General features: G+C 38.6%; 1 protein-coding gene across 6 annotated transcripts in view; it reads right to left on the bottom strand.

Annotated features, from left to right (window-relative positions):
- Window positions 1–24632, bottom strand: part of atp8a1 (ATPase phospholipid transporting 8A1) — a 141934-nt gene that overhangs the window by 90569 nt on the left and 26733 nt on the right. For 4 of the 6 annotated variants that reach the window (XR_015777216.1, XM_088080891.1, XM_088080889.1 and 1 more), the window contains exons 3-11: window positions 18701–18800; window positions 16396–16494; window positions 10412–10457; window positions 10127–10167; window positions 6660–6733; window positions 2949–3018; window positions 2676–2803; window positions 1535–1646; window positions 646–811 (exon numbers count right to left, since the gene is read on the bottom strand). Coding sequence is in view for 5 of the 6 variants with exons in the window: in XM_088080891.1 (XP_087937017.1) it covers window positions 646–811; window positions 1535–1646; window positions 2676–2803; window positions 2949–3018; window positions 6660–6733; window positions 10127–10167; window positions 10412–10457; window positions 16396–16494; window positions 18701–18800 (836 nt within the window). In the remaining variant the exon portion in view is untranslated. Of the gene's footprint in view, window positions 1–645; window positions 812–1534; window positions 1647–2675; window positions 2804–2948; window positions 3019–6659; window positions 6734–7535; window positions 7610–10126; window positions 10168–10411; window positions 10458–16395; window positions 16495–18700; window positions 18801–24632 lie in introns of all 6 variants that reach the window. The other 2 variants (XM_088080890.1, XM_042493929.2) reach the window with 1 other exon arrangement.

The raw sequence follows: 24632 nt of genomic DNA, 5'->3' as shown, positions 1-24632 counted from the left end.
AACTGCAAAGTGTTTAACGTGGCACAAAAAAATGGAGGAAAAGTGAGACACTGTTTGCATCAGGCACTGAAAATAACTAGACGAAGGTATAAGAGAGCTGGAGGGGAAAAACCTATTGTTGGATCCCTGGTATGTGCTTGTCCATGGCATGGGCCCATACAAAGTAGGGCAACCATATAGGGGGCGAGGGTAGGGGGCTTCATTTGCTTAGCAAAGGCAGAGCTTCAGTAAGGGGTTAGTAAGGGAGGGTCATTCACGGATGGCCAAGGCTTTTAAATGGTTGTTACCTGGAGCTGTTAAAAAAACGACAACAAAGAAAACAACAAAATCAAACAGAACATTAGAAAGGAACCAAAAAGTACAGCAGCGCAGTGATATTCAACCATTTCGTTTTGTTTCACTCATTCACAACACATCTATGCATGTCACAGCTGTCTTTTCTCAGTTAACAGGGAATTCACTTATTCCCACATTGCCACATATTTCACTTGTAATGCGAAACATAGTTTAACTGAGGCAACATAAAAACGACACAACACATACCAGCATTTAGGAACTTAAAATGACAAAGAAATAAGCTGATATGGACAAGTGAGACAAAATATGTGGAATAAGAGGAGCAGCGAGGGCTGTCGGGACTCTTACAGTTGAGATCCATGTACCAGGCATCATTGCCGTATTGGTACTTCCAGATGGTTTGGCCGATGGAGCAGACCAGCGAGATGGCCAGCAGGCAGCCAAACAGCACGAGGATCTGAAAGTTGGTGATGCGTTCCACGTTGGACAGCTTCAGAGGAGGCCGGGTGGAGTTCTGGGTAACACATGACAAGACAGTTGTGGTTAACAGAAATGAAAGAAGAGATGTTCTCCGTCTGTGCTCTGAAAACTACAGCAAGAAAAAAAAAGACATGTTCAGGTGATTAAACCTGCTTTGGATCCTAAAATGTCTAAAAGTTCAAATTGAATAGAATAGAGAAATGCAGTCTGACAAAATATTCAATGGTTAACCCTTTGAAACCTGGTGTGGCATCAATTTTCTTGTGCAGCTTGCAGACACTTTTCAAAGTATTTAGACCTTCAAAACCAACAAATTGGTGCAATTTCTTGCAAAAACATGGGATAAAGGCACTGAGAAACTTGGCAAGAAATGTAAATTATTTTTAAAAAGCGAAGGGTATAAAAAAAGAAGAAAAAAGCTAAAAAAAAAAAAAAAAAAACTAGAATTGCTATTATACTTTAACTACCATAATTGAAAATCTAAAATTGTGTAACATTATTCTATTTTTTAAACACATTTTCCAGGGATTTTTCTTGTTCTTTTTTGTTTACTTTCTTTATCATTTTCATTTTTTCCCTATAATTTTCAGAGAATTTTCTTTCTTTTAATTAAAATGTCAACAGATATACATATATACATATATATATATATATATATATATATATATATATATATATAAAGTATGCACCAGTTCACAAGATTGAGCTTTTTCTTAATACCACATTTCTTAATGAATATTATGCAACTACATTTTACCTGCATGAGCTTTGTGTCATGTCCAGTGTAGACCACCACACCGTGCACCCACTGAGTGTTCCTCAGCTGGGCTCCTCTCAGTAAGATCTGGTCTGGACCCAGTGGTACGGTACTGTGGTAAGAATCATGAATGCAATCAGTACATATAGCTTTTTATAGGTTTCAAAACATCTTGCTAAAGGACTACAGTTGAAAATCAGCCAAGTAGCTAACACTGGCACATTTACAGAAATGCTGATTAATGTGTGTTTTGTGTTTAGAAATACAATAAATTAACTGAAAAATATAAAAGTAATCCCCCACAATCATCACTTATGACCCAGTAGAAGTGTGTGGTGGTGTATGTATCTACAGAGACTCTGTCTGGATTTTCTTCTTATTTTACTGTTAGGGACATCCACAAATAACATGCATGCATGCTTATTGATTAATATGCCATAGCTACCGAGAACTATCAGTATTATAGCATTTAATTATCTATCCTGACAGGTCTTTTAGCACAACAACACTAACTAATTAGTATGATGTGATGCTGTGAAAGACTTGTTTAAACAAACTCAGTATTAAAATTGGACTCTGTTTATAATAACTTGAATTGTCCATCAACAAGTTGAATTCTTAATGATAAATCAGAATAAAGAGGTCTGATACATGTAATCTATATGAAAATACAGTTAAGGCATGAAACATATGGAGTAATGGTGTGAAAACTGCCATACAGGACGCTGGGATTTGATGTTTTATGCTGGTAAAACTGAATGTTGGAAAAAAGTCTTAACCTGTGAAAAGATTTCCATCAATCAACAAAATTGCAACCCATCAAACTATCCACCCACCAAAAGATAAGTATAGCTCCTGGTAACAATGCTTAGTCAGAGCAGCTCTATTGTCCCAAACTCTTCGAATCAAGCCACAATATCATAAAAGCTGGCATAATGCATTTTCCATACAATGGCAGAGCCTCCAAACAAATATGTAATTAAATTTAACTGAGGCAGGTGCTTTCATTTATTCAGCAGAAAGATTAAATAATCCCTAAAACCTCATAATGCGCTCGTCCTGGCTCTGCTCCTCGCTAATGGGCTATTGAGTTGGTAAGAGGGGCAGAGAGCCAGGCGTGGAGCTCTGTGACTGAGCCCACCTGTGTCCATCCAGGCGGATGTTCCCGACAAACTCGTACAGATGGCGGTTTGGGCTCTCACACTCCATCCGCCCGGAGAGACGCATCAGGCTGTCAATGTCCTTTATGTCTGCAGTCACCTGGAGACCCTGTTGATGTTGTAACAGCAGAATTACAGCAGTGATTTTATGGACTTTTTTAAATCAATTTGTGTTCCAATCTTGCAGACGGTTTATCTGAGTTCACATTGTACACACAGTAACTAGCATAAAGAATGAATAAAAAGATAATCACCTGTCTGATTTTAAGATTTGTTTCTCCATCCAAGTTAGATGTTTCAATGTAGCACATACCCTGTGGTTCACTGCAGTGGAGGGAGAGGATACAGACACGTAGCAATACAATGTGACAACTGCTATTCATTCACATATTACAGTATAGCTAACCTCAGCTCTTTATCTTTTAAGACTATAATTTTACATAATATCGCATGTAGGGGTGGGAAATGAATCGATTTTTAGATGCATCATGATTTTCTCTTGAGGGGAAACACTACAGGTGCACAGCATATAAAGTTTTAACTACTAAATATCATCATGAAACTGAAATTGATTACAACTGGGGAACAATTGGCAATTATTTTTTGTGATGAATTAAATAAAGTATTATCTAATTAAATATGCACTCTTTTACATACATTTCCATAACAGAAATCTGAACATTGGATAAAGCTGGGTTCAAAATTCTTGTTTCATTTGGTTGACATACAGATAAAAAATATGACACTACAGGTGAACAGGCTGTTATTTTAACTAACAGACATCTCCATGAATCTTCCCCAGTTGATTACATACATTAATATAATTAATTTTTGTAGTACAAGTTTTTCTTTTATTTTATGTTTAAATATGCAAATGATGCATTCTTTAATTACAGTTTCATTTTTTGCATACATTTCAAGAACAGAAGTTCGAACTAAAATAAACACTTTAATGTGTGTTTTGGATGTTTTCTATCCACTAGTCTGAAAGAACATGGATGGACGCAAAAAAAGGCGAAAAATCTCAGAACTGACCAGTGTGTGAAAAAAAATCACCTGTAGTTTCTCCCCTTTAAAGATTATGTTTTGATGCAAAAAAAAATGATAATTGGCTATTTAAAACCAAGTTCTTGACATAACAATCGCCTAAGAAATTGTTAAGATGGTTGTACGCTTGTTACAGCTGAACCAATTGGATGGTGAAACATAACGGACCTAAAAATGTGTTCTGTGTTTATGTTCTACGCAAAGCATGTCTAGTCTTCCTTTTGTTACTACTTTTGTATGAATACAAGTAATGGAAGTAAATTCATCTGTTAATTTAAATTATGGATCATTACAAATATGTTTTAAAAGTAGCAAGTAGTCTCACAGTGAGAAAAAATAAAACATGTATGGATATAAAAAATTTTGATGCATCTAAATCGAATCATGAGGTGCCGAGAGATTCCCACCCCTAAACCCTATCCCATGGAGTAAACAGGTACTATTTATTTACCAATAATAACTTCAACGTAAACTTCAGTCTCAATTATTTATAAACTGAATCTTATTTTAAAAATACAAGAGATCATTAAAAAGGACTAGATCACTGCAAACAAAGATGCTACGTGCCAGCCGAAAGGCCACTCAGGATCATGAAAGTAGATCAAAGTCTCACTGAGTGGACGTTACTCTCTTAATGTAAGGCAAACGTCCTTAGGACAGACGTAACATCTTTGTTTGCTGCTACTGCAGAGTTTAACTGCCTGAAATACACTGCAAGGGACAGGGAGTGAAGAGGGAAGAAAACACCAGAGTAGGGATATATGAGCGAGCAGGCATGCCGAGCACAACAAACAGAGCAGACAAATGGGCCTCTGACAGACTCTGGGCACAGCGACAGAGAGTGAGAGCGTGCCGGTGCTTAAGGTGAGCTGGGTCACTGGTTAGCTACTCTTTTCAGAGTGATTTATTCATACCGAAGGCTGGTCCAAACACACACGGGGTGGGGGGGAAAAATCAAAAAGAGATCTGGACACTGGCGCCCAACCACGATCAATGAGAGGTTTGGAATCAGCTGCTGTTAGCCATCAAATGAGAGCTTTGTTTCATGGAAATGAGCAGAAGTCTGCTGCAATGGCCACTGAAAACTTTATGCTTTTGATAAAACAGCAAAATATGGCTTTTATACTGTTTGGGAACTATTGAACTAAATTTAAGCTTGTTACCCACTTCAAATGTTATCATTCTTTGATGAAGGTATTAGTAATGGTAATCAGTGTTACAGTTATAGGTTAGAAGGCTCCTGTTACATTGCCTACTACGTTCAGAATGCAGTTATCAGCTTTTAAAGAGCCGATGCCAAAATTTAAACTCTCTGGTTATTTTTAGGAACAAAAACCGCTCGGTTATGGTTAGGAAAAGACTATGCTTTGTGCTTGTGCTTAAAATATCTGCTTTGGTGGCACAATCCCTGCTGGAAACACAGGATGACTTGGTAAAAACAGGGTTCCCACACATTTTCATGGAAAAAAATTCCCAAACTTTTCCATGAATGGTCAAGGACCCATAATTACATTTTTTTTCAACACTTCAGTTTCAAACTCTATTCAAACATAATTTTAGCTAGCTGGCAAAGAGTAAGGGAAAAACAAGCCCAAAGAGAAAAAGACAAAACGAACATGATGGCAAACATAATGTAGTTACACACTGACGCATGTTAAAGCTATGTTAAGTCGACAGCTACAGAAAAAAGAAAATACATTTTCCCTTATGTTGCATTACATGGAAAGTTATGGATTACTGTGACCATTTCATAACACGCAACAAAATTCCATGACTTTTCCAAAACATTCAATGATTTTGACTAATTCCATGACTTGTCTAGGCCTGAAAAAATGTTATTATAAAATTCCATGACTTTTCGAAGTTTTTCATGACCATGGTAACCCTGTAAAAACACCCTCTTTTGGTGGCACAATCCCTGCTTGAAACGCAGCAATTACTCTGTAAAAAACCACCCGGTCTTGGTGGCACAGTCCCAGATGGAAATGATGGCTCAGTAAAAACACACCAACTTTTGGTGGCATAATCCCCACTAGAAAGGCAGAAATGTCCCTGGAAATGCTTCAATTGTATTGTTGTTTTTTGGTCTTGAACAGTGATCTTGGCAGCTGTCTCCCCTAAATGTTTCACCATCCACCTTCCCCTCCCCCTCAGAAAAAGCTAAAGGTGCAGGGATGTCGCACCTTACAACAAACATGGCCTATCAATAGCTGATAATTGCATTCTGAACATACTAGTCAGCATAGCAGGAGTCCTCTAAACTATATCTATAACACTGATAACCATTAGTAACGCTTATTTATTAGAGTGATAACAGTCAAACCAGGTGAGCTCGTTCAAATGGCAGCAGCATGTCGTGGAAAGTTAGCAAAAACTATAATTCCAAGATGTTTTTTGGCTTTACATCTTGGAATGTGATTGCATGCAAACTGTCACATGAAATGAAACTGTTGCATTCAGGGTGCCATACAAGCCATGCAAGGTGCGAGAATATGGAAAACATATTCACACCCAATCAAAAAATATCTCAAAGAAGGAGCGTGTGCTCCTGTGCTGTAATACCAGACGTCTCCATTCACTCTGAGCGGCGTTAGAAGTTTCAGCCAAACATTGAAACGGGTCTACTGTACAAGTTATGATGAAAATACAACATAATAAAATGAGTGTGTAAGCGGCCAGTATTATGGCTGCCAAACCACAACACAGAAGAAAAGAGAAGGAACACTGTGTAACTGATTGCGGCATTCCAACATCTGGTTGTTGCCAGAATAATCACAGGCCCCTTCCCTCCTCAGCAAAATAAACTATTTCTCAACTGTGTCACGAGTGAGAGAAAAACTAAAATGTCTCGTCCCAGTCCGTACACACAGCCCCTATCTCTCCCGCCGCTGTTCTGTTGGTATTGCCGGTTTCCTGACCTGGACGACAGTATGACGAGGTCAGCCGGGAGGTGATCCCCGTTTGCAGCTCTGACTACTTCCCCAACAGCCACCTGATATTACCCACCACACACCAGCAGGGGGCGAGAGAGAGGAGGTGTGGCAGTTGTTGGCACAAGGGGGGGAGGGGGCAGGAGAGGAGAGGATGAGAAAGAAAAGGGAGGGATGGAGAGAATAACAAAATAACAGGAAACACAGACAGACAGACAAACAGCAAACACATAAGGGGAGAGAAAAATGGGAAGAGCACAATGATCAGTCCTGTATGATCAGAGTGTATGATTGGTCATCTGTTCTCCTTTTCACAAAACCATTTAGAAAAACACAATACGGTAAAGTTAATTATAATATTTCCCAGAAGTGTTGCATTTTAAATTTTAAAAAAACATATAGATTTAGAAAAAAATGTTGATCTATGAAGTTTTAGGAAGAGATTTTTGAAAACAAACTGTAATTTTGGAGAAATCTGATACCATTGGTGATAAATATTCAGTTAAACCAAATCTTTAAAAAAAATATATAGATGCAGTGCAAGCAGGTCCAAATGGTTTTTTGAAAAGGTGAAGGAGGTAGGTATGTTGACATGACTGATCAGTCCTAATCCAAATATCACATTACCACCGTTCCACCTAAAGAAATGATGGTTGTCACAGCAAGATACAAGAGCATGCAAAGCATTTCCAAAGAAAATTTGAATTCCAATTAAATTTCAGATGCAGGATTTTAAGCCACTTTGACAATATTGTTTTGATGTATTATCTAACCATCACTTCTTTAGGGAGAGCTGAGAGCAAAAGGAAGAAGAGAAGAAGGGAGAAGTTCCCCACAGTCTGGCAGCAGGGTGGACTCCTATACCTGGACGACAAAATGGCAGCATCCGCAGGAACGAAATCACTGCCATTTACTCTAATAATATCGCCCACCTCAACCTGTGAAAATAAACTGGTTACTGCTGTGCACAGCCTATAAAACAGCATAAATGAAAATATGAGTTCTACATCAAGAGGAACAATGCACAGCTAGTGAGAGAAAAAGGTAAGTACATGAAAGCAGCAAACATAGTACAGAAACAGCTGGAGACTTCTTTCTATTACTGCTTAACTTAATCACTCAGAATATTTCACCATACAGAGACATAGTCTTTCCCCTCTAGTGTCCCCCATAAGACCTTATTTGGGAAATAAATAGTAAATAAAATAATAATAATAAACAAGCAGTTTTTTTATCCTTTTTGAATTGTGTCATGAATTACACATATGATCTTTGATATGTCAAAAGCTAATTTTGCATTCAAGGAAGTTGCACTTTGTTTGTTGCAGTGCCATTTAGTTGTGTGTGAAACTGCTCAGTGAATCACATCTCCCGCCTTGCAAAATATATGTCACAATCACCAATATGGCTTTTACCTTGGCAGATTTCTTCTAGAATGAGAGAAAAAGTATTAAAGGGCTGAAAATCATAACAAGCCTGTCTCAGCTGAGAGCGAGACCTGCTGCACGTGTGAGTACATCCTGATGCCAAACACATTTTCACAGCCGTGTACTTCAACAGTTTTGAGTCAAACTGAGACTTTCTTGACTTTCAAAATTAGCTTTTGAATCAATAAACATCACATGCGGAATTCATGGCACAATTGAAACGGGATCAAAGAATTTTTTTTTTTTCCTCTGTGTCCTAAGACTTCAACTCTCTATTCAGCAACTTCAGAAGTAAAAAATGCATTTATCAATATTTTCAGTCTTTAAAACTGGCCATGATGTTCATGCGTTTCAAGCACATCATGGCTGCAAAAAGGTCTGTTTAATTCTTTACTTAATTTCTATGTTTTTAGTCACTCATGTTTAAAAAAAAAAAAAAACAGCATCAAAATCATACATTAAAAATCCACTCTGATCAATGGCAGCAAAAACACAAAAAGCAGCAACCACAATGCTGATGAATTACATGATTAAACATCATTTAATTTTTAAAAATTCTGATATTTTAGTTTATTTTTTCACAAAGAAAAAGATTAAACTTGGTTTATCTTGTCATGAGTAAATAATGACAATGCAATACATTTAATTATGAGAAAACATGAGTAAATTAGCAAAACTCAACATACTGTCTTCAACAGTAGAAACAAGCTGTCTATTATAACTAAAAAATAGGGTTACATGAAATGCATGATTCATGACAAAACAATTTCACTTGCCAAACCATCATTAATAATAATGATGGTCTGGATATTTGGCAAAAACAAAAAACTGTGATCATTTTGGCCTCATTCAAGCTGCCCTGAAAAAGTTACAAGTTAAAGGAACTTGGAAACCAAACATAAATTCGGGAGAGAAGCTACTCTTACAATATGCATGATGAAGATGTGAAACACATCAATTATTTAAAGCTAGCCTTTTTAGAGAGGATTTCTGTGTGTGTGTGTGTGTGTGTGTGTGTGTGTGTGTGTGTGTGTGTGTGTGTGTATACAGGGGCGGGACATTCACATAGCAGCAAAAACAGAGATATTCCTCCCTGCAGGAAGCAAGCCAATGCATTAATCAAATACTTTGTTAGTTACAGAAACTCTATGCTATTGCATCACTTTGATGCAGAAAAGATCTGTTGAACAGTCAGTAAAGTTTCATTTAATCTAATCTTTTGTACCCTCTGAAGCCCATCCTTCAGTGTCTAGCATGCACTGCCACATACTGTATGTTTTTGTTTTACTTCAGCACCTTGTGGCATGCAATTTGTCTTAAATATGCAATGTAATTGAGTTACCTTTGACCACAAACTTACATCTGTAGGCCAACTGGTCAACTGTAATACATTATATTTAAATATCGAGATGGCAACATGTTCACACAGGCACTTTTTTCTTGCTGTTACTTTAGTTCTAAAGAAAAAAATTACAAATATTTCACATAATAAATTAGGTATTGTGTCTCATATCCACGAGAGCAGAAGGAAAGATTCAGTTTATATTGCACCGCTACGTGCCAAATGCATGCTCTAACGGATGAGGCAATATTACCAATTATCAAACAGTCCAAATCTACCTCGTTTCTGCACAGCCTGGTGTTGTTTCTGCTTTTAGGCAAATTGTTCCAGCCAGAGTAATAAAACTGTTTCATTATAAGAGAAGAGAGGAAGCTCCTCTTTGTCCTGCAGCATTGCCTTCTAATGACCGTCCACATGGAAACGCTGGATTAATTAGCGGCTGGATACTAGAGGGGTCAGAGGGGTGTGTGTGTGTGTGTGCGTGTGTGTGTGTGTGTGTGTGTGTGTGTGTGTGTGTGTGTGTGTGTGTGTGTGTGTGTGTGTGTGTGTGTGTGTGTGTGTACAGGATGTGAGAGATTTCTCCAATTGACAGCAGCACAAAGGATGAATGATCCATTTTCTGCTCTAAATGGATAAAATGTCAGCTGGTGGAAATGACCATTAGTGACACATTTGTGGGTACATACCTTCTCCCAGTGCACAATCTCCCAGGCACCATTCCTCAGTACTGTGGTGAGAAATGAGAACGATAGAGGAAGTTAAAGCAAAACGAGAGAAAGAGGAAGTTAAAGAGCCATTGAACAAAATAAGAGCTGTGTCACAGTGCAGACAGGCAGGTTTTATGAAGGCTTATTTGCTTGTTGGAAATGCAAATGCTTTTACAGTAGACACGGTAGTATGTTCTCTTGTAACACAAACAACACACAGGCTTCACCATTAAAAAAACAAAATGAAAAAATGGTTCTCAGTACCTTGACATTCCTTTTTGTTGACAACACTGTCAGCATTGTGACGTTTCTGTAAGGAAGAAAAGAAACACATTATCATCTGATGTTCATTCATTAAAAAGTAATGCCAACCGACACAGGAGAGAAGAAACTAATAATACAACTATTTTAAATGAAAAGAGCCTCTACACTGATTTTTAAGGTGGCCTGAAGAGACTGACACTGTACAGCACCGCTTACTACAGAGAGAGAGAGAGCTAGACCTGCAGTCTGCAGTTACAGGCTGAAGAAAGATTACACCGTTGCACTGCAGAGTGTATGTGAATATTCTCACCAGGACCACACAACCTCCACAATACACAGACTCATATAATACAGTATAGCATTTGAGTAATGCCTTCATCCAATGCCCCCTTACAGTAACAGAGTGTCTGTTGTTATTGTACGAACAGCATAGACTTTTTGCTCTGATAGCCTCAATAAGAGCCCTCTAACCTTATTGTTGTACTGATGCTTAACCCTTCTTCTTTCTTCTTTTTAATTTGTAAGTCACTTAACACAGAGGGGAAAAAAGTATGCACTTGCAGAAAAAAAACCATCAGCAGGAACTGGAGCAAACAGAGACAGTAGCGCAATGTGGCAGAAAATATGTGATCCTTGAATATCCAGTCTAGCCAGTACAGTAGTGTGGTGTTCAGTATTTTACAAGTATCATCTGTACATACAAACTTAACAAATGATCTTGAATGTGACTGCATCAAAATACTAATCAGCAGTATTACCTCCCCTCATGTCCTTCTTGTCTGCTGAACAGTCATGCAGTCAACTGTGACTTCAACAGCTGATTCCAAGGGACAGCTTGTCAACTAGCATCACGCTGAGTAATAATGTGTTGCTGGGTCCGGCTCATATAAATAATCACTGTGTTTTACAATGTAGCTCCTAAAAGCAACATGTGCTGTACTTGATTAGGGAGGAGAGGGTGTATCCACTCATGTCCATGCTAATAATCTGTTAACTTTGAAGATCTGTTATAATTTAGTCTCATTCTAATTCAATTTAAAGCTAATTTTGGTAATTTGGCACACTGTACTGTACAATTCAGGAGGAGGAAAAAGTCTTCACTGAGAAACCAGAGCAGCTGAAGGTGAAGTGGGTTGCACCAATACACAGCTGCAAATGAAGAAGAGGTATTCACTCTCCTTGGCTGGATTTCTCCAATGACCTGTGGACTCAATCTAGCAACATAACAGTGACAAAAACATCTGCCTAATGCTACACCATTCACATCAAAGCCTGTAGTATAGTCCCCCTGAACAATAACCACTTTAAGGCATCAAATAAAGCAAATCTGCTCCAAAGGTTTTGTTGTCTCCTGCACTTTTGATTTCAAAGTGATAGTTCGGACATTTTGAAGCACAGTTGTGTAAGGTACTGTATTATTTACATACAGTAGAAGACTATCAGTGCACCCTGAGTTCAGGCTAGAGTAACACCACAGAAATCTAAGCAATATCCTGCCGTGAACCTAAAACAATCAATTTTATTTAGAATATTTTCACCACTTAACTTTGCCGTCAGAAGTGGCTTTCTGACGAGTAACTGAGGTAATTTTACCGTTCTCTTCAAAGCCACCAGATGTCATCGACAAAAGCACTAATTTTACCTTGCTGAACATGAGATCTGCTGGTCTTTCACACAACTAGTGCAGTATAACCCAAGTCCCATTCATCCAGTCGTATGCTCAGTACTTCCAAAACAGACAGCCCTTTATGTTGGGAAACTGAACTGAAAGTGAAACTTACCTATGCTCTCTTCAAAGCCTACTCCACTGACAAAAACAATAATTTTATGGCTGCTGGTCTACCACTGCCTTAAAAAAACAAAGTAGCACAATAACACAAAAAAATTAATTATGTTCAGCAAGTTAAATTACTGTTTTTGGCTTTGAAGAGAGCATAGATGATGTTCACTTTCAGTTCAGTTCCCTGACAGAAAGGGCTGTCTGAACTCAAGGTTAGGTGGTAATAATATTCTAAATATAGTGTACCCTTAAACTGATATTGATTTCTTTAGGTAAAAATACATTTTGCTGCTTGTCCACTGCAGTACATTGCCTTCTGTACCGATAATCCTGCCTGCTCCTCCAAACTCAAGGCACATTGACAGTCTTCTACTGTTAGTAATACACTGACTATGGATAAGTACCTCATAAAATCCCACTTAAAAAATCCATACTAGCCCTTTAAGTCTCTTTCTCTCTGATTTTATATTCCAATGTGTCTGTTTCTTCAACTTTTTGGCTTTCTGTTGTCTGGTACCCGACTTCTCCGGTTCCAGTTGAAAAGAATTTGTTTTAATATCCCTGCAACATGCTGGGGTGTCTAATGAATTGGCTGGCTGTGTCTGTAGGCTTCATCCTTTTACCAGCTGCACTACACCCAGAAAAAAAAGTTTGCTACAGTCAAGACCTTTACAGAGCTCATTCATCATCCTCTGTGCAAGAGCTGTCAGCTAATTTCATTCATCCACGCACATAGCTGCTCCGGCTGTGCCGACCCTCCTCTATTTATAACATGTAGTAGGAGTGAAATGTATTTATATATGTTACTCCCCTGCTTTTCCTGCATTTTCCCCTTCACATTCTCTTTCTGCCTCTTCCTCTCTCGCCCTTTCGGTCCCGATGGACGTGGAGAAAAGGAGATGTACTGTATTTAGATGATGTGTGTAATCACAGTGCAGTGGAGGGCGAGTAGTATGCAGAGGTTATGCATAAATACTGCAGTATCAGGCCTCTGTAGACTCCAGCCATAGAGGGGAAAAAACTGAAAGCAGCACAAGATAAAAGGGTAGAGCATCTGCAGTGTTACCTTGATTAACCTGCTAATATGGCCTCAGCGAATGTGATGCAGCAGTGACGGAGGTTTAACCAAACATACACACACACACACAAAATCTTTGGTCTTTCAACTGCTGTTTTCATATCAGCTTGACTGGAAACTTAAAGTGCACCACACGCCATTTTGATTCACAGTATTACATTTCAGCTTGCAACATTTTAAAGCTGAGAGATGACTGAACGACTCAGAACCAACGGCCTCAGTGTGCTGCAGCAGAGAACAGCCAGAAACAAGGTAATATATGTGCTGTACAGTGTGTGTCCATAGTGCATGATTCATGAAGTTAGGGGTCGATGTTGCCCTGTCAGGTCAACTTGTGAGGGACAGCGCAGTACAGGGAACAGACGTGTGTGCAGGTGACCTTCAGCAATAAAGACAGAGTCATCACCACTCCGTTCCCATGTGTTTCACAACAGGCCCAGAGAGAGAAAGTGCTGTGCTGGTCCCTTCAGCACGAGATAGAGGCTCATAGTATAGAGTAACTGTCCACTGGGACCTGCATAGCGGATCGCATTGCAGGGTCACTGCAATACAGTACAATGCAACATTCCCTCGCTTAGTTCAGACGATTGACTGGATTACGTTCCAACAGAGACACAAACATTATTTGAAGCCTTTAACTTCCAGAACACAAGAATTTACACAATAAAGAGATGTAAAAAAAATAATGAACTGAAATCAACCTTTCATACTATTTTCATACTTTCATTCTCTAAACACATCGTGACATACTGTGACATTGTAGTCTGAATATATCAACAATTTATTAATTAATACTCTGTCTCAAAGCATTACTTTAAAACTCTCTGGAGTTCATGAGTTGTGTGGTTGAATATTTACATACAGAAGACAGCCTTGGAGTTTTTCTTTCCCCACAGTAAGTGGGGAAACATTACAGGGATACTTCACCCCCCAAATGGCCATTTGTGAATCATGTTACATTGAATTTGTGAAGAAAACTTTGCTTTCCTTGCAAATCCAAAATTAGAGAAAATTCTTGATGAACTAAAGTAATAGGGGGCAGATTTAACAACAGCAGAACTATATCCAACATCCATTTAGAAACTCTGACACAACCTGTGCACTAAGTCTCATTTATCCAGACATATGCTCAGTACTTCCCAAACAGACAGCCCTTTCCAACCGGCAACTGTACGGCAAGTGAATTTTACCTCACTGAACACGGGAGCTGCTGGTCTACCACTGCTAAAATCAGTAGTTTTTTGTATTATTGTTTGCCTTTGGTGTTTTAAAAGGTTGGATTCACTGTAGTCACACAGTAACACAAACAAATGATCAAGACCAGCAACTTCTGTGTTCCAGGACCAGAATTTCTGAGGTGAGCAGGTAGCCCTTCACTGCGAAGAGAGGTGGTGAGAAGATACTTGAAGGTCTAGTTTGTAAGATTTAAGGAGATATAGTGGCGTCTATTGGAGAGGATTACAGATTGCAATCAGATGAAACTTCTCCCGGTTATAATTCCTTCATGGTCGTTGTTCAAAAGGTTCTTTTGAGATCTCCTCCTCTCCAAAAGAAACTAACCAGGTTCAGAAAACCAGTAAAATAACCAAATAAAGCAGTTTGCCGTTACAAGTCAGCGTTTAATCAAACAAGTAATCTATTTTACGGATAACTTAAAGTGTGGTCACCTTATTTCTGATCCAGACAATCAGGAGGTTTTTATCAAAAGCCAAATTATACACAAAGGTCTTTCCCTCTCCATATCAAACAGACCCAGTGCTTTAAAATGGTAAAAACGCTGAATAAGACAGTCTCACATTTTTAAAAAAAACTCTTTTTCCGACACTCTCATTATGGAGGGGCTGCTAACTCTTGTGGCCAACACAAAAACCCTTTTCTTTGAATGTATTCCCACTAACTACGGGGCTGCCTCCAAGGCTGCCTGCCGAATGTAAACACATTCGACAACACAACACATAAAATCAGAAATTAAAAGAGTTGAACTCTTGCACTCTTACACAAGACAGTTTATTCATCCCATGAAGCATCTTTATCGCGAGGTTCAACAGCATTATCACATATTTTCCTTATATCATGTCGCTCTATTTCATGCTAAATAAATTGCATAAGCTTTTTTAAAGCATCTGCTCAACAGTTCAGACTTGCTCGAGGGCAGACGGTTGTTTTATTTTGTTAGTACTAACTGCCTTTGTGCATGAGCATTCAGTATCTAGGTTAATTGACTGAACGAGTACTGCGGGTACAGTAGGCACAGCTGTGACCTCTAAAATGAGTGTGTGTATTCATGTCTATGTCTGATGGTGTGTCTATATGTTGGGGAGTATCCCGCTGTGGTCTTATAACCATCAGTGCCTCCTCTCTGCTGCACAGGAACCAGTTCAGCACTCAGAGCACATTCTGTACAGTATGAGACACTCTCTATAGTGGGACGCTCTTGAAAGTTTAAGTACACCACTCCAACTGAGAGCTGCTGACCAATTTCACCAAAACAGAAACTTTTCAGAGAATTTGATTTTCATGTATTTCATGTATGCAGACAAGAGTCTTTTAAGAGGTATTGTTAACTGCATTTTGCTGTTCAGTATTTTATGAAATACATGGATTAAAATGAATTATTTTGCACAGAGTAACTCTTTCTGCTCTGTCAACATTTTAACACACTTTTCTACATTTAGCCAATGCGTCCATGCTGTCTGGATGTCACTTTCATCATCATTAAGGACCACAATGGGATAAAATTTGTTTTTAATCAATGCAAAATTGGGACTTCAAAAGTTTGATGAATGCCTCTTTATACAAATGACTGAGTGATCTTGCTAATGTGTATATGTCTGAATTACTGCAGTAATGATGTTTTTCTTGGCCAACTGATGGCTCTCAGGTAATATCAAAACTCCATAAAACAACACTTAAGTGAGATGATGAAGAATATGGCTATATCAAACAGTACATCTTGAAGTGATAAAACTAATCTGAGAATAATCTGTAATGCCAAGACCACCGAAAGTTATTGTTTTGTTGTTGTTTAAATACAACAAGTTAAAGTTTCTCACAGAAAGCATGATTTTTGACAAGGTGAAACAAACACCAAAACTAGCATCAAATGATAACTGAAGTTTGTCTCACCAGATCCTCAATGAACTCCTTGACAGCAGCCACCACCAGGATGAAGAGCAGCGGCACCAGTGTGGTCCATCGACCAGTGGGAGACACATCTGGGATTTGCTAAAAGAGACAGATTTTTTTTTCAGAAGATAGGAATATTACAGAAGTTGACTACATCTGGGTACATTCATGGCTCAAAATAAGACAAAGATCATACTTCAACCAGCCCCTGCCCCAAACCCACCAACTATTTTGATCTCTTACCTGGAGTGCTCTTTATTGGTGTCTTCCCTAAATTACATGAATAGTCCTGTCAGCTTATTTGCAAGTTTATTGTGGTTTAATTGAGAATTGTGCATTTTTTACACAAAAAGGCACACAGCTGCTGGTGTCACTAAGCGTGTCAAGGGATTGTGCTTTAGTAGCCTGATTTCAGACCTATGATTCATCACCTCAACCATCACAATTTTTGTAACCAGCATTTAACAGACTGACAGACTCTTAACTCAGTTTAGTTATATACAGCACAAACAGCCTTCTTAGTACAATTATAACGTTCTCCTTCCCACTGAATGTTTAATGATTTGGCTATTTTAAGTCTTTCAAAATTAACAGTCACGTAATTAAAGCCGAGCGAGGGCCACTGGAGACCGTCGCTGTTATACTGCTCGAAGGAAACTTTAACAAAATAGATCTCTCCTCTCCCTCATCTGCATAGATGTTTTATTCAAGGTCGCAACATCGACATGGCAGGTAATGAAGATTCACACTGGCTGCTTTTCAAAGCAGCTACTTCAAGGTCACTGGATTGAGCCCTTTCCCATCCTCAAAGCTCTCATTAACGGAGGGTAGTCTGTCAGCGCGGATATAGGTAAAGGCAGAATCTGAGCTCTATGCAGCCTCCCTTCTCTCATTATTTAATCATTACTGTGAAGCTTTGAATACCTGAGATTTTGGCTCTTTTGAATTGTGTAGTAATGATTGGTGGTTGAGGCTTTAAGTGTTCTTAAAATGGATTAATGTTCACCTACAGTGTGCAGGAAAACCACTGCAAACTTCCTCAAGGCTAGAAAGTCTTTGTTCTGCTAGTATCTAAATCAAAACAGCACCAGTGCTGCTAAGATCTTTGGCTGTTGTTGGGCGGTAATCAAAACCTGAGCCGAGCCAATAATAATCAGTTACACACTGAAACTCTGCCCAGGAGAAGCTTATTTAACAAATCTAATGCTAATGCTAGATTTTTACATCACCTCTACCTTTCTTCTTGTGTCTCTACATCAGTTTGACTATTGTACTCTTTTTCCCGCCAAAAAAAATGCGTAATTATATTCATTTTCCTTTCTTCTTAAACCATGTTTAAGAAAAAATGACAAATAAATCTACCTTGTACCTTGTACCTTGTTTTAAAGGCAGGAAAATCTGTTAAAAACAGGCAATGGACTCCGTGTACAGGCTCTGCAATTAAGTAGCATGCGTTTTTTCCACTTTCTTTTCTTTCTGGTGAGTCACATTTGACGTCACTGATGGGAAACATGTTAGTAAACAGTAGCCCTTTTTAAACAGAGACTGAGCTTCAACTAAGTTCCATTTTTTAAGCCTCTTTGCCGATGCATTTTTACACACAGACAAAAAAACAGCGGCATCATGCTGCTCCAGTGTTTGATTTGCTAGACTGCTTGGATGGAGATGAGCGGTATTTTATTGTGGCTGGAAATTGCACTGCACCAGCAAAGGCGCTAAAATTAGAGCATCCACACTGTCCAATTTTCATCACCGCCGATTGAAGCCATTCAAAACCGCTTAGTGATACTACTGCAGAACCATTTAAGGATGTTGGTGGGTTGTTTTTTTGGAGGGGAGGGTTGTGTAGTGGGATCCCATGCCATACCAAGAAAAGCATAGTGCAGTTTCTGTCCCGCAGTGTAGTGGTTGGGGGGTACAGTATAGGATCAAAATACAGCCATGCATGGCACCCCATGCATTTCCAAGGCATGTAATATACAGTATAGTGTTTTGAGCCTGCAGGCAAATCTAGTTTCCCTTTAAAGCAGGCCCACATAGTATTACATGTATTATTCATCATCAGGATATATAAAGTACTGTGTCTGTGTGTACGTGCGTTTGTGAGAGCGAGATTGTCTGTGTGTATATAAAATTACAGACATGACCTTTGGAGACGGAGTCTAGGTCATGGCAAACAGTAAAAAAGACTAATGGAGACAAAGCAAAAATTGAAGCTGAGAAGAGCATCGATTTAACATTAATAAACATAGTTTCTTTTTGTTTAAATCTATGACACACATACATCAGCAACACCGCATCTTACCTGCAACAGTGCAATGAAGAGAAAGAAGGCATTGGCTGCCCTCCTGAACTGTGAGTAGAGGAACCGGGGGAGGAAGGTGAGGACATTATATTTGGCTGTGCTGCAGACGGCAGCAAGCAGCAAACAAGGCCACAGGTGGAGGAGGGAGCAAGAGAGGGGGAGACGAGAAAAAAGAGACAAATGGTTAGTTCTCAAATTCTGCTCACATATTTTCTAACCTAGCCATTTCTCTTCCCACCCATTTAAGAAAGTCCTTTTTGGTGCAGAGAAAGGTGTTTGTGTGTGACACTGATGAACAGCAGAGACGAGTGGACTCAGTGATCATAAAGAATAATTAGAAGGAAGAAGGGAGCTGGCAGAGGGGGTGTAAAGAGTTCCTGGCAGACGTGAGCTATGTTGCCTGTGCTGCAGTGGGGCTGGGTGGGGGAGTTGGCGGTGATGGTGGTATATTGAAGCTGGCGGAGCTTTCAAAAGCCTGAGAGTCAGACCTCAAGCACTCTGATTTACAGCTGTATTAAAGGGCTGGTCATAGCAGCCACATTGGGGGAGCATATACAGTATACTGTGATGTATGCCTAGCTACTGGCAATGCTTTGCTTGCTCATGCGCACACAAAAAACCCTGACAAATATAAAAGCAAAATATCAGAGAGAATAGCCTCAAACCTGTTCAGAGGGGTTTAAGCATATGGAGGTTAACATTAGAGATATCACTGTTTCAAATCATATTAAAAGAGCACATTTGCAGCATTTTTCACTTGTGGCACGGTCTCAAGCACAGTCTTAAGTTGCGGGGAAAAAAAATAAATAAAGAGTTTTACATTCACTGTCATTCTGGATGTCTGCTCCAGTTCGTTGTCCACAGTGAGTGAGAGGGACAGAGTGAAGGCGAGTGAGTAAGAGTGAGGCATTGTTCTGACAGCAGTACATTAACACCAGCCTCACAGAGGAACTTGATGAAGAGCGTCGTCAGAGCAGGGGTCAAGTAAGGGTCAACTTTGTTTCATTTAACAAAGTCTAGTTTCTCATCTAGTGATTTTAGCTTCTGTGAAAATAAAGAGATCATAATCTCTAGTTCACCTGTGAAGTCAACAACGTTTTTAAGAGATTTACTGAGTCATGTTAAAAAAAAAAAAGAAAATCATCAGTGATGACAGAATATTACAGCAAAGACAGGTCATAACGATTTTTTTAATTTATTTCCTATTTATCTTTAAGTAATGATGTCATTGTTTTAAAAAAAGACAAACACATGACATGCAAACATTTGAATCTATTTGAGTATTTCTACAACCCTTACGTGTATTTGACAAGTGAGATTAAAGATAAATAGCTTGAGGACGGTGCCATGTTACAACAAACAACAAAACAGCAAGCTACAACATTATAAAGACGCATTATTGTAACAAGGATGCTGGACATTATTAAATGTGCTTTATTAGTTTATTGTTGAGGGACATCATCAACATAAGAGGGAGTTCAGAGCTTCCTATCATAAACTGGGATTCTGTCATTTGCAATAGCAAACTGATAATTTAATGTTCTTAACAGTAGCTTACTACCTGTTGCATGCCATACATCATCCAAAGCCAATAACAAAACCAACCAGTCACGATGGCTGACTCCACTGGGTATTAGACAGACAGAGCCTGGCAGTGCTAATACATAATGTCTCAGTGTGTCTCTGGAGATACAGAGAAACAGTTGTTGGTGAAGCTCTGGTGCAGATTTAGCCTACAGGCCCTGCTGGCTTTATCATTTCTCTGTTTCAATACATCTGCCATCTTGTCTTCATCCTCCTTCTTGTTCTGCTTATCACTTTATTTTTTTCACTCTATCCTTATTTCTGATCTTGTGGGGTAAAGCATGCCATGTCTTTCTTTACTCCTGTACACTGTGTAACTTCCTCCACTGCGGCAGGGCAAGATAAAGGGCTCATTTAACACTCTGCTTAATGGATGATTATGGATCTTACATTTTATTTCCTGGCAGTACCCTGAGGATCAAGACGATACTAGAGAAGCAGCTCCTCCATTCACGCACAGTTATCCAAATTACAGCCACACAGCACCACATTTCCACCACAGTAAAAAGGTGTGACCTTACAGGAAGTCATTATGAATGACTATTTCGGTTTAATATAGATTTGTGGAAATTAAACAACTGTCAAGTGAACATGTAACATTGCACTCCTCCTCCTGCACTCCTTTAAGCCACACCTTTTATTGACACCTCAGATATTTTCTAAACAACCAAGCATAAAAAAGAAACAAAACACAGATTTTTCCATATTAGATTTGTACATTTTTAGATGGATTTGAGTAAAGTTAAAATCATATTGCTAAAAATGTGCAATCCCATACCGGCACACATGAAGGGCACTAAAACCATGTGTTTACACACAAAAAGAGAAACATGCAGGAGAGTCAGCAGGTGATGAGGATGTTCTGCATCATGACTTGCCCACCTTCCATGATTGGTGATGACAGAAGATTACGTTATTTAAATGACTAGTTCATGACCCACCCATGGGCCATTGTAGAGTCTGAACGGGCCGCCAAGGGCCACGAATACAAACAAACCAGCTGTTACCAGATGAAGACTATCACAGTAAATACGCTTGAAACTCCCTGCCTGCCCACAGATCTGTGTGTTACTTTTAAATAAATACTTATTCATTATTCCAGTTTAAATTTAGACTAAAAAATGTGAATCATTTAGAATTTTTTAAATAAGCAATATTCTAACTTTTATGATAAAAATACATTAGCACGTGTGTAATATAATGTTTCCATGTAATTTAAAGGCTAATCAGTATTTTTGACCATTCAAACGATAAGGTTTAATAAGATTCTCTACTTATCATAATTAAAAATTCGGCCTGCTTTGATTGTAAACATCAGCAACAGAAAATAAGAATTCTGATTTAATATTTGATAAGAGCTGTATTCGAAAATCGTCCCCTATCACGGATATAGTGCACTATATAGTGTGTTGGCCATTTTGTAGTGGTGTTCGAATTCTCAGCTGTTAATTTCATCCACTATATAGTGTACTATAAAATACCCACGATGCAAAGCAAATTTGAGTGTACATATGATGTACCCTACATTCAACTCCCGTATACCACAATGCAATGCGGTCCAACGTAGTGTCCAATATCTTGTTTGGTTATCCCCTATATAGTACACTATTTAATACACACTCCACAGTGAACAGTAAGTGAGTGAATGAGAAGATGGTTTCAAACACAGCTAAGGTTTGAGTATATAGAAGATAATTTAGAAAAGCACAAGAGTCAAACCACACTTTATTTCTAATCACTTCTAAATTACACAAGTTCATCATCAAGTTTTACAGATGAAATGAAATTTCCCTGCCATAAAAACAGATAAAACAAAGCTGCGCCAAGCTTTTTAAATATAGTACGCTCTGCACAGATAGGTCTCTGCCAGCTGAAGGTCAGCAGAAGTTACCAGCATACATTCAACCACAAAAGAGATAATCAAATCAACCAAGGTCGTCAGCGAGCCACTAAAGCTTATACAGTCACCTCAATCCAGACAGTTCATTTGCAGAAACCTTAAATGAATCAGAATTTTTAGAAGTTGTATGTGGTGATTGTATGGTTGGACAGGTGGTTAGATAATATCTGACTTGGCATTTGGGATAATAATATTAGGTCTGTCCTTGTCCAACTAATTGTCTATGCAAACACAACTGCATGCAGGACTTGCTTAGAGTCGAACAACTGGTTGGACCAGTAACCTATACGGATGAATGACCTCCTTTTTGATATCCTTCAAAATGTGACTCTATGTGTTGGTAACATTACATACAAGCAACTAACTAGTTATCTAAATGTTTTTTATGTGTGTCATATGCAGTTAAGTATTTAAAAATATACAATTAATGAGAAGCTCAAATTTGGTCGTAATGACTTACAAAGTGAGCCAGTAAGTTAATAAAGATGTGGAAATACCACATTGTTAAACATGTATTTCATGGTTAGGTGAATAAGGCAAATTAGGTACGCATTTATTTTATGTGTAGTCACTGTGCGTATGGTTAATTGGCTATGTTTACATGCACTCTAATACTCCAGTGGTATTCACAATATGACAGTATTCTGAATTTGATATGGATCATGTAAACAGTATATTCTGTTTAATATTCTGAAATAGGTCTTCCTCTAAATGTGGCATTTTCCGATTAAGACAAGTGAGATGTGCCGATATTTTTCACTTTTTAATAGCATTCTTTGAACGTATACACAGCGCATTCAGAATATGCATCTCAGCTGAATTTTTACTCCAACTGCAGTTTCTGTTCTGTGCACTGTAATGAAATGTTGTACACAAACAGACTCACAACAGTTTCAAAACTGGTGTAGGGATGCATGCCCTGAAAAAAAGCCAACATTTCCACTCAGAAGGAGATATACACCTACTTCTTAACATTATGAAGACAACAACAGCTTTTTTGGATATGCGGAAATATTACAAAGTTGACCTTTTCAATAAAGCGTTGAAGGAATAGAAGAATGTGTGTGTACGGTCAAGCAAGTCTGCCACTTGACACTTTGATTTGTTTCATTTTTTTTATATCTTTACACGATAAATGGCATATTATGGCAAGTTAATCAGAGTATGGACTGCTGCATATGAGATATTAGTGGGGTAATTGTTTTCATTAGCCTTGTTAACAGTTTAGTAGCATGCAACCATCCAGCATTAGCATTTCATAGGTACACAATAGTAAAATTGTTTACACAGTCACTCCTGTTTGCCATAGGATGAGTTGTCATCTCAGCAATAAATCATCTTAGCATTACAACTAGATCTGCCAGCAGCCTTCTGAATAAACTATTCACAACAATCCTCATGCACACTAGGGTGCCTGTTTGTTCTGAGGCAGGAGTCACATACGTGTGCATCTGTGTGATGGTGAGCTGTGACAGATTCTGCAGGTAGCAATACTGCAGAGGGAGAATGAGAGCAAGTAAAAGCAAGAAACCCGGGAGCTTGTGAGATTAGATTCACCATTTACCACAGCCCCTGCTGTAAGTCTCTCCACAGGTCACTTTGAGACCGCAACCAATCCTTTTTAACAAATCAGATCTTTAGGGCAGCCTGAAACCTGATGGGCCTTTAAGGTTTGAGGCCAATTTTTAGGCACATGTCAAAAACTACAAAGACAAAGAAAATTTCAACAAAAGCCATCTGCAAGCTGTGTACTTCACTGTTCATATAATGCAGAAGCACTTAAACCTCTGAAATCATTTGACAAGACACAACTTGGGTGCATTACGGTCAGATCCAAAAGTGGTGGGTCTGAAACAAATGCGGCTTGAAAAGGCATTAACATGCAAGCTGCCATCCAGTTTGCTGTGTGCGTAGGGAAGAGTCTGCTGTTGTTTTTATCTCTATAAAAGTTTGAATGCTTGCAGCAGTTTGTACATACTTCTGTTAATTTATTTATCACTAAAACTGGTATGTTATGTACAGAATCAGTACTGGTTTAAATGTCTGCCAAAAGATTCTGAATCTGAATAAATTGGGAGATGGAGCAGCTGTACTTCAGATCAGTCAAATACTGGGAAATCGATAATAGTGATTTATTCTTGATCATAAGGCCTGCATTATTTTGACCACAGTGTTTGTGAGCTTCAGTGTAACATAACTTTAATTTTCAGTGAGGACAGGCGGCCCACTGAATTAATGACTGCCTCTGGTAAGGTCACAAAAAATTAACACACTTTTATTTTTAAAATATGCAGAGGTGCTCTTTCAAAGCAAAGGCCATACTACTTATACTTCTGTGATGCAATGTCGTTCAACTATCAGCCATCTGGTACTGCAAACAAGCTAATAATGCTGAGTTCTGATTGCAAACGCTCATTAACCTGGGTCTGTTAATAATTAATAACCCAG

Source organism: Plectropomus leopardus, chromosome 8 (assembly GCF_026936395.1).
Source record: "Plectropomus leopardus strain MGB_pleo_1.0 chromosome 8, ASM2693639v1, whole genome shotgun sequence".
Classification (NCBI taxonomy): Eukaryota; Metazoa; Chordata; class Actinopteri; order Perciformes; family Serranidae; genus Plectropomus; species Plectropomus leopardus.
This window is presented reverse-complemented; position numbering and strand designations above follow the sequence as displayed.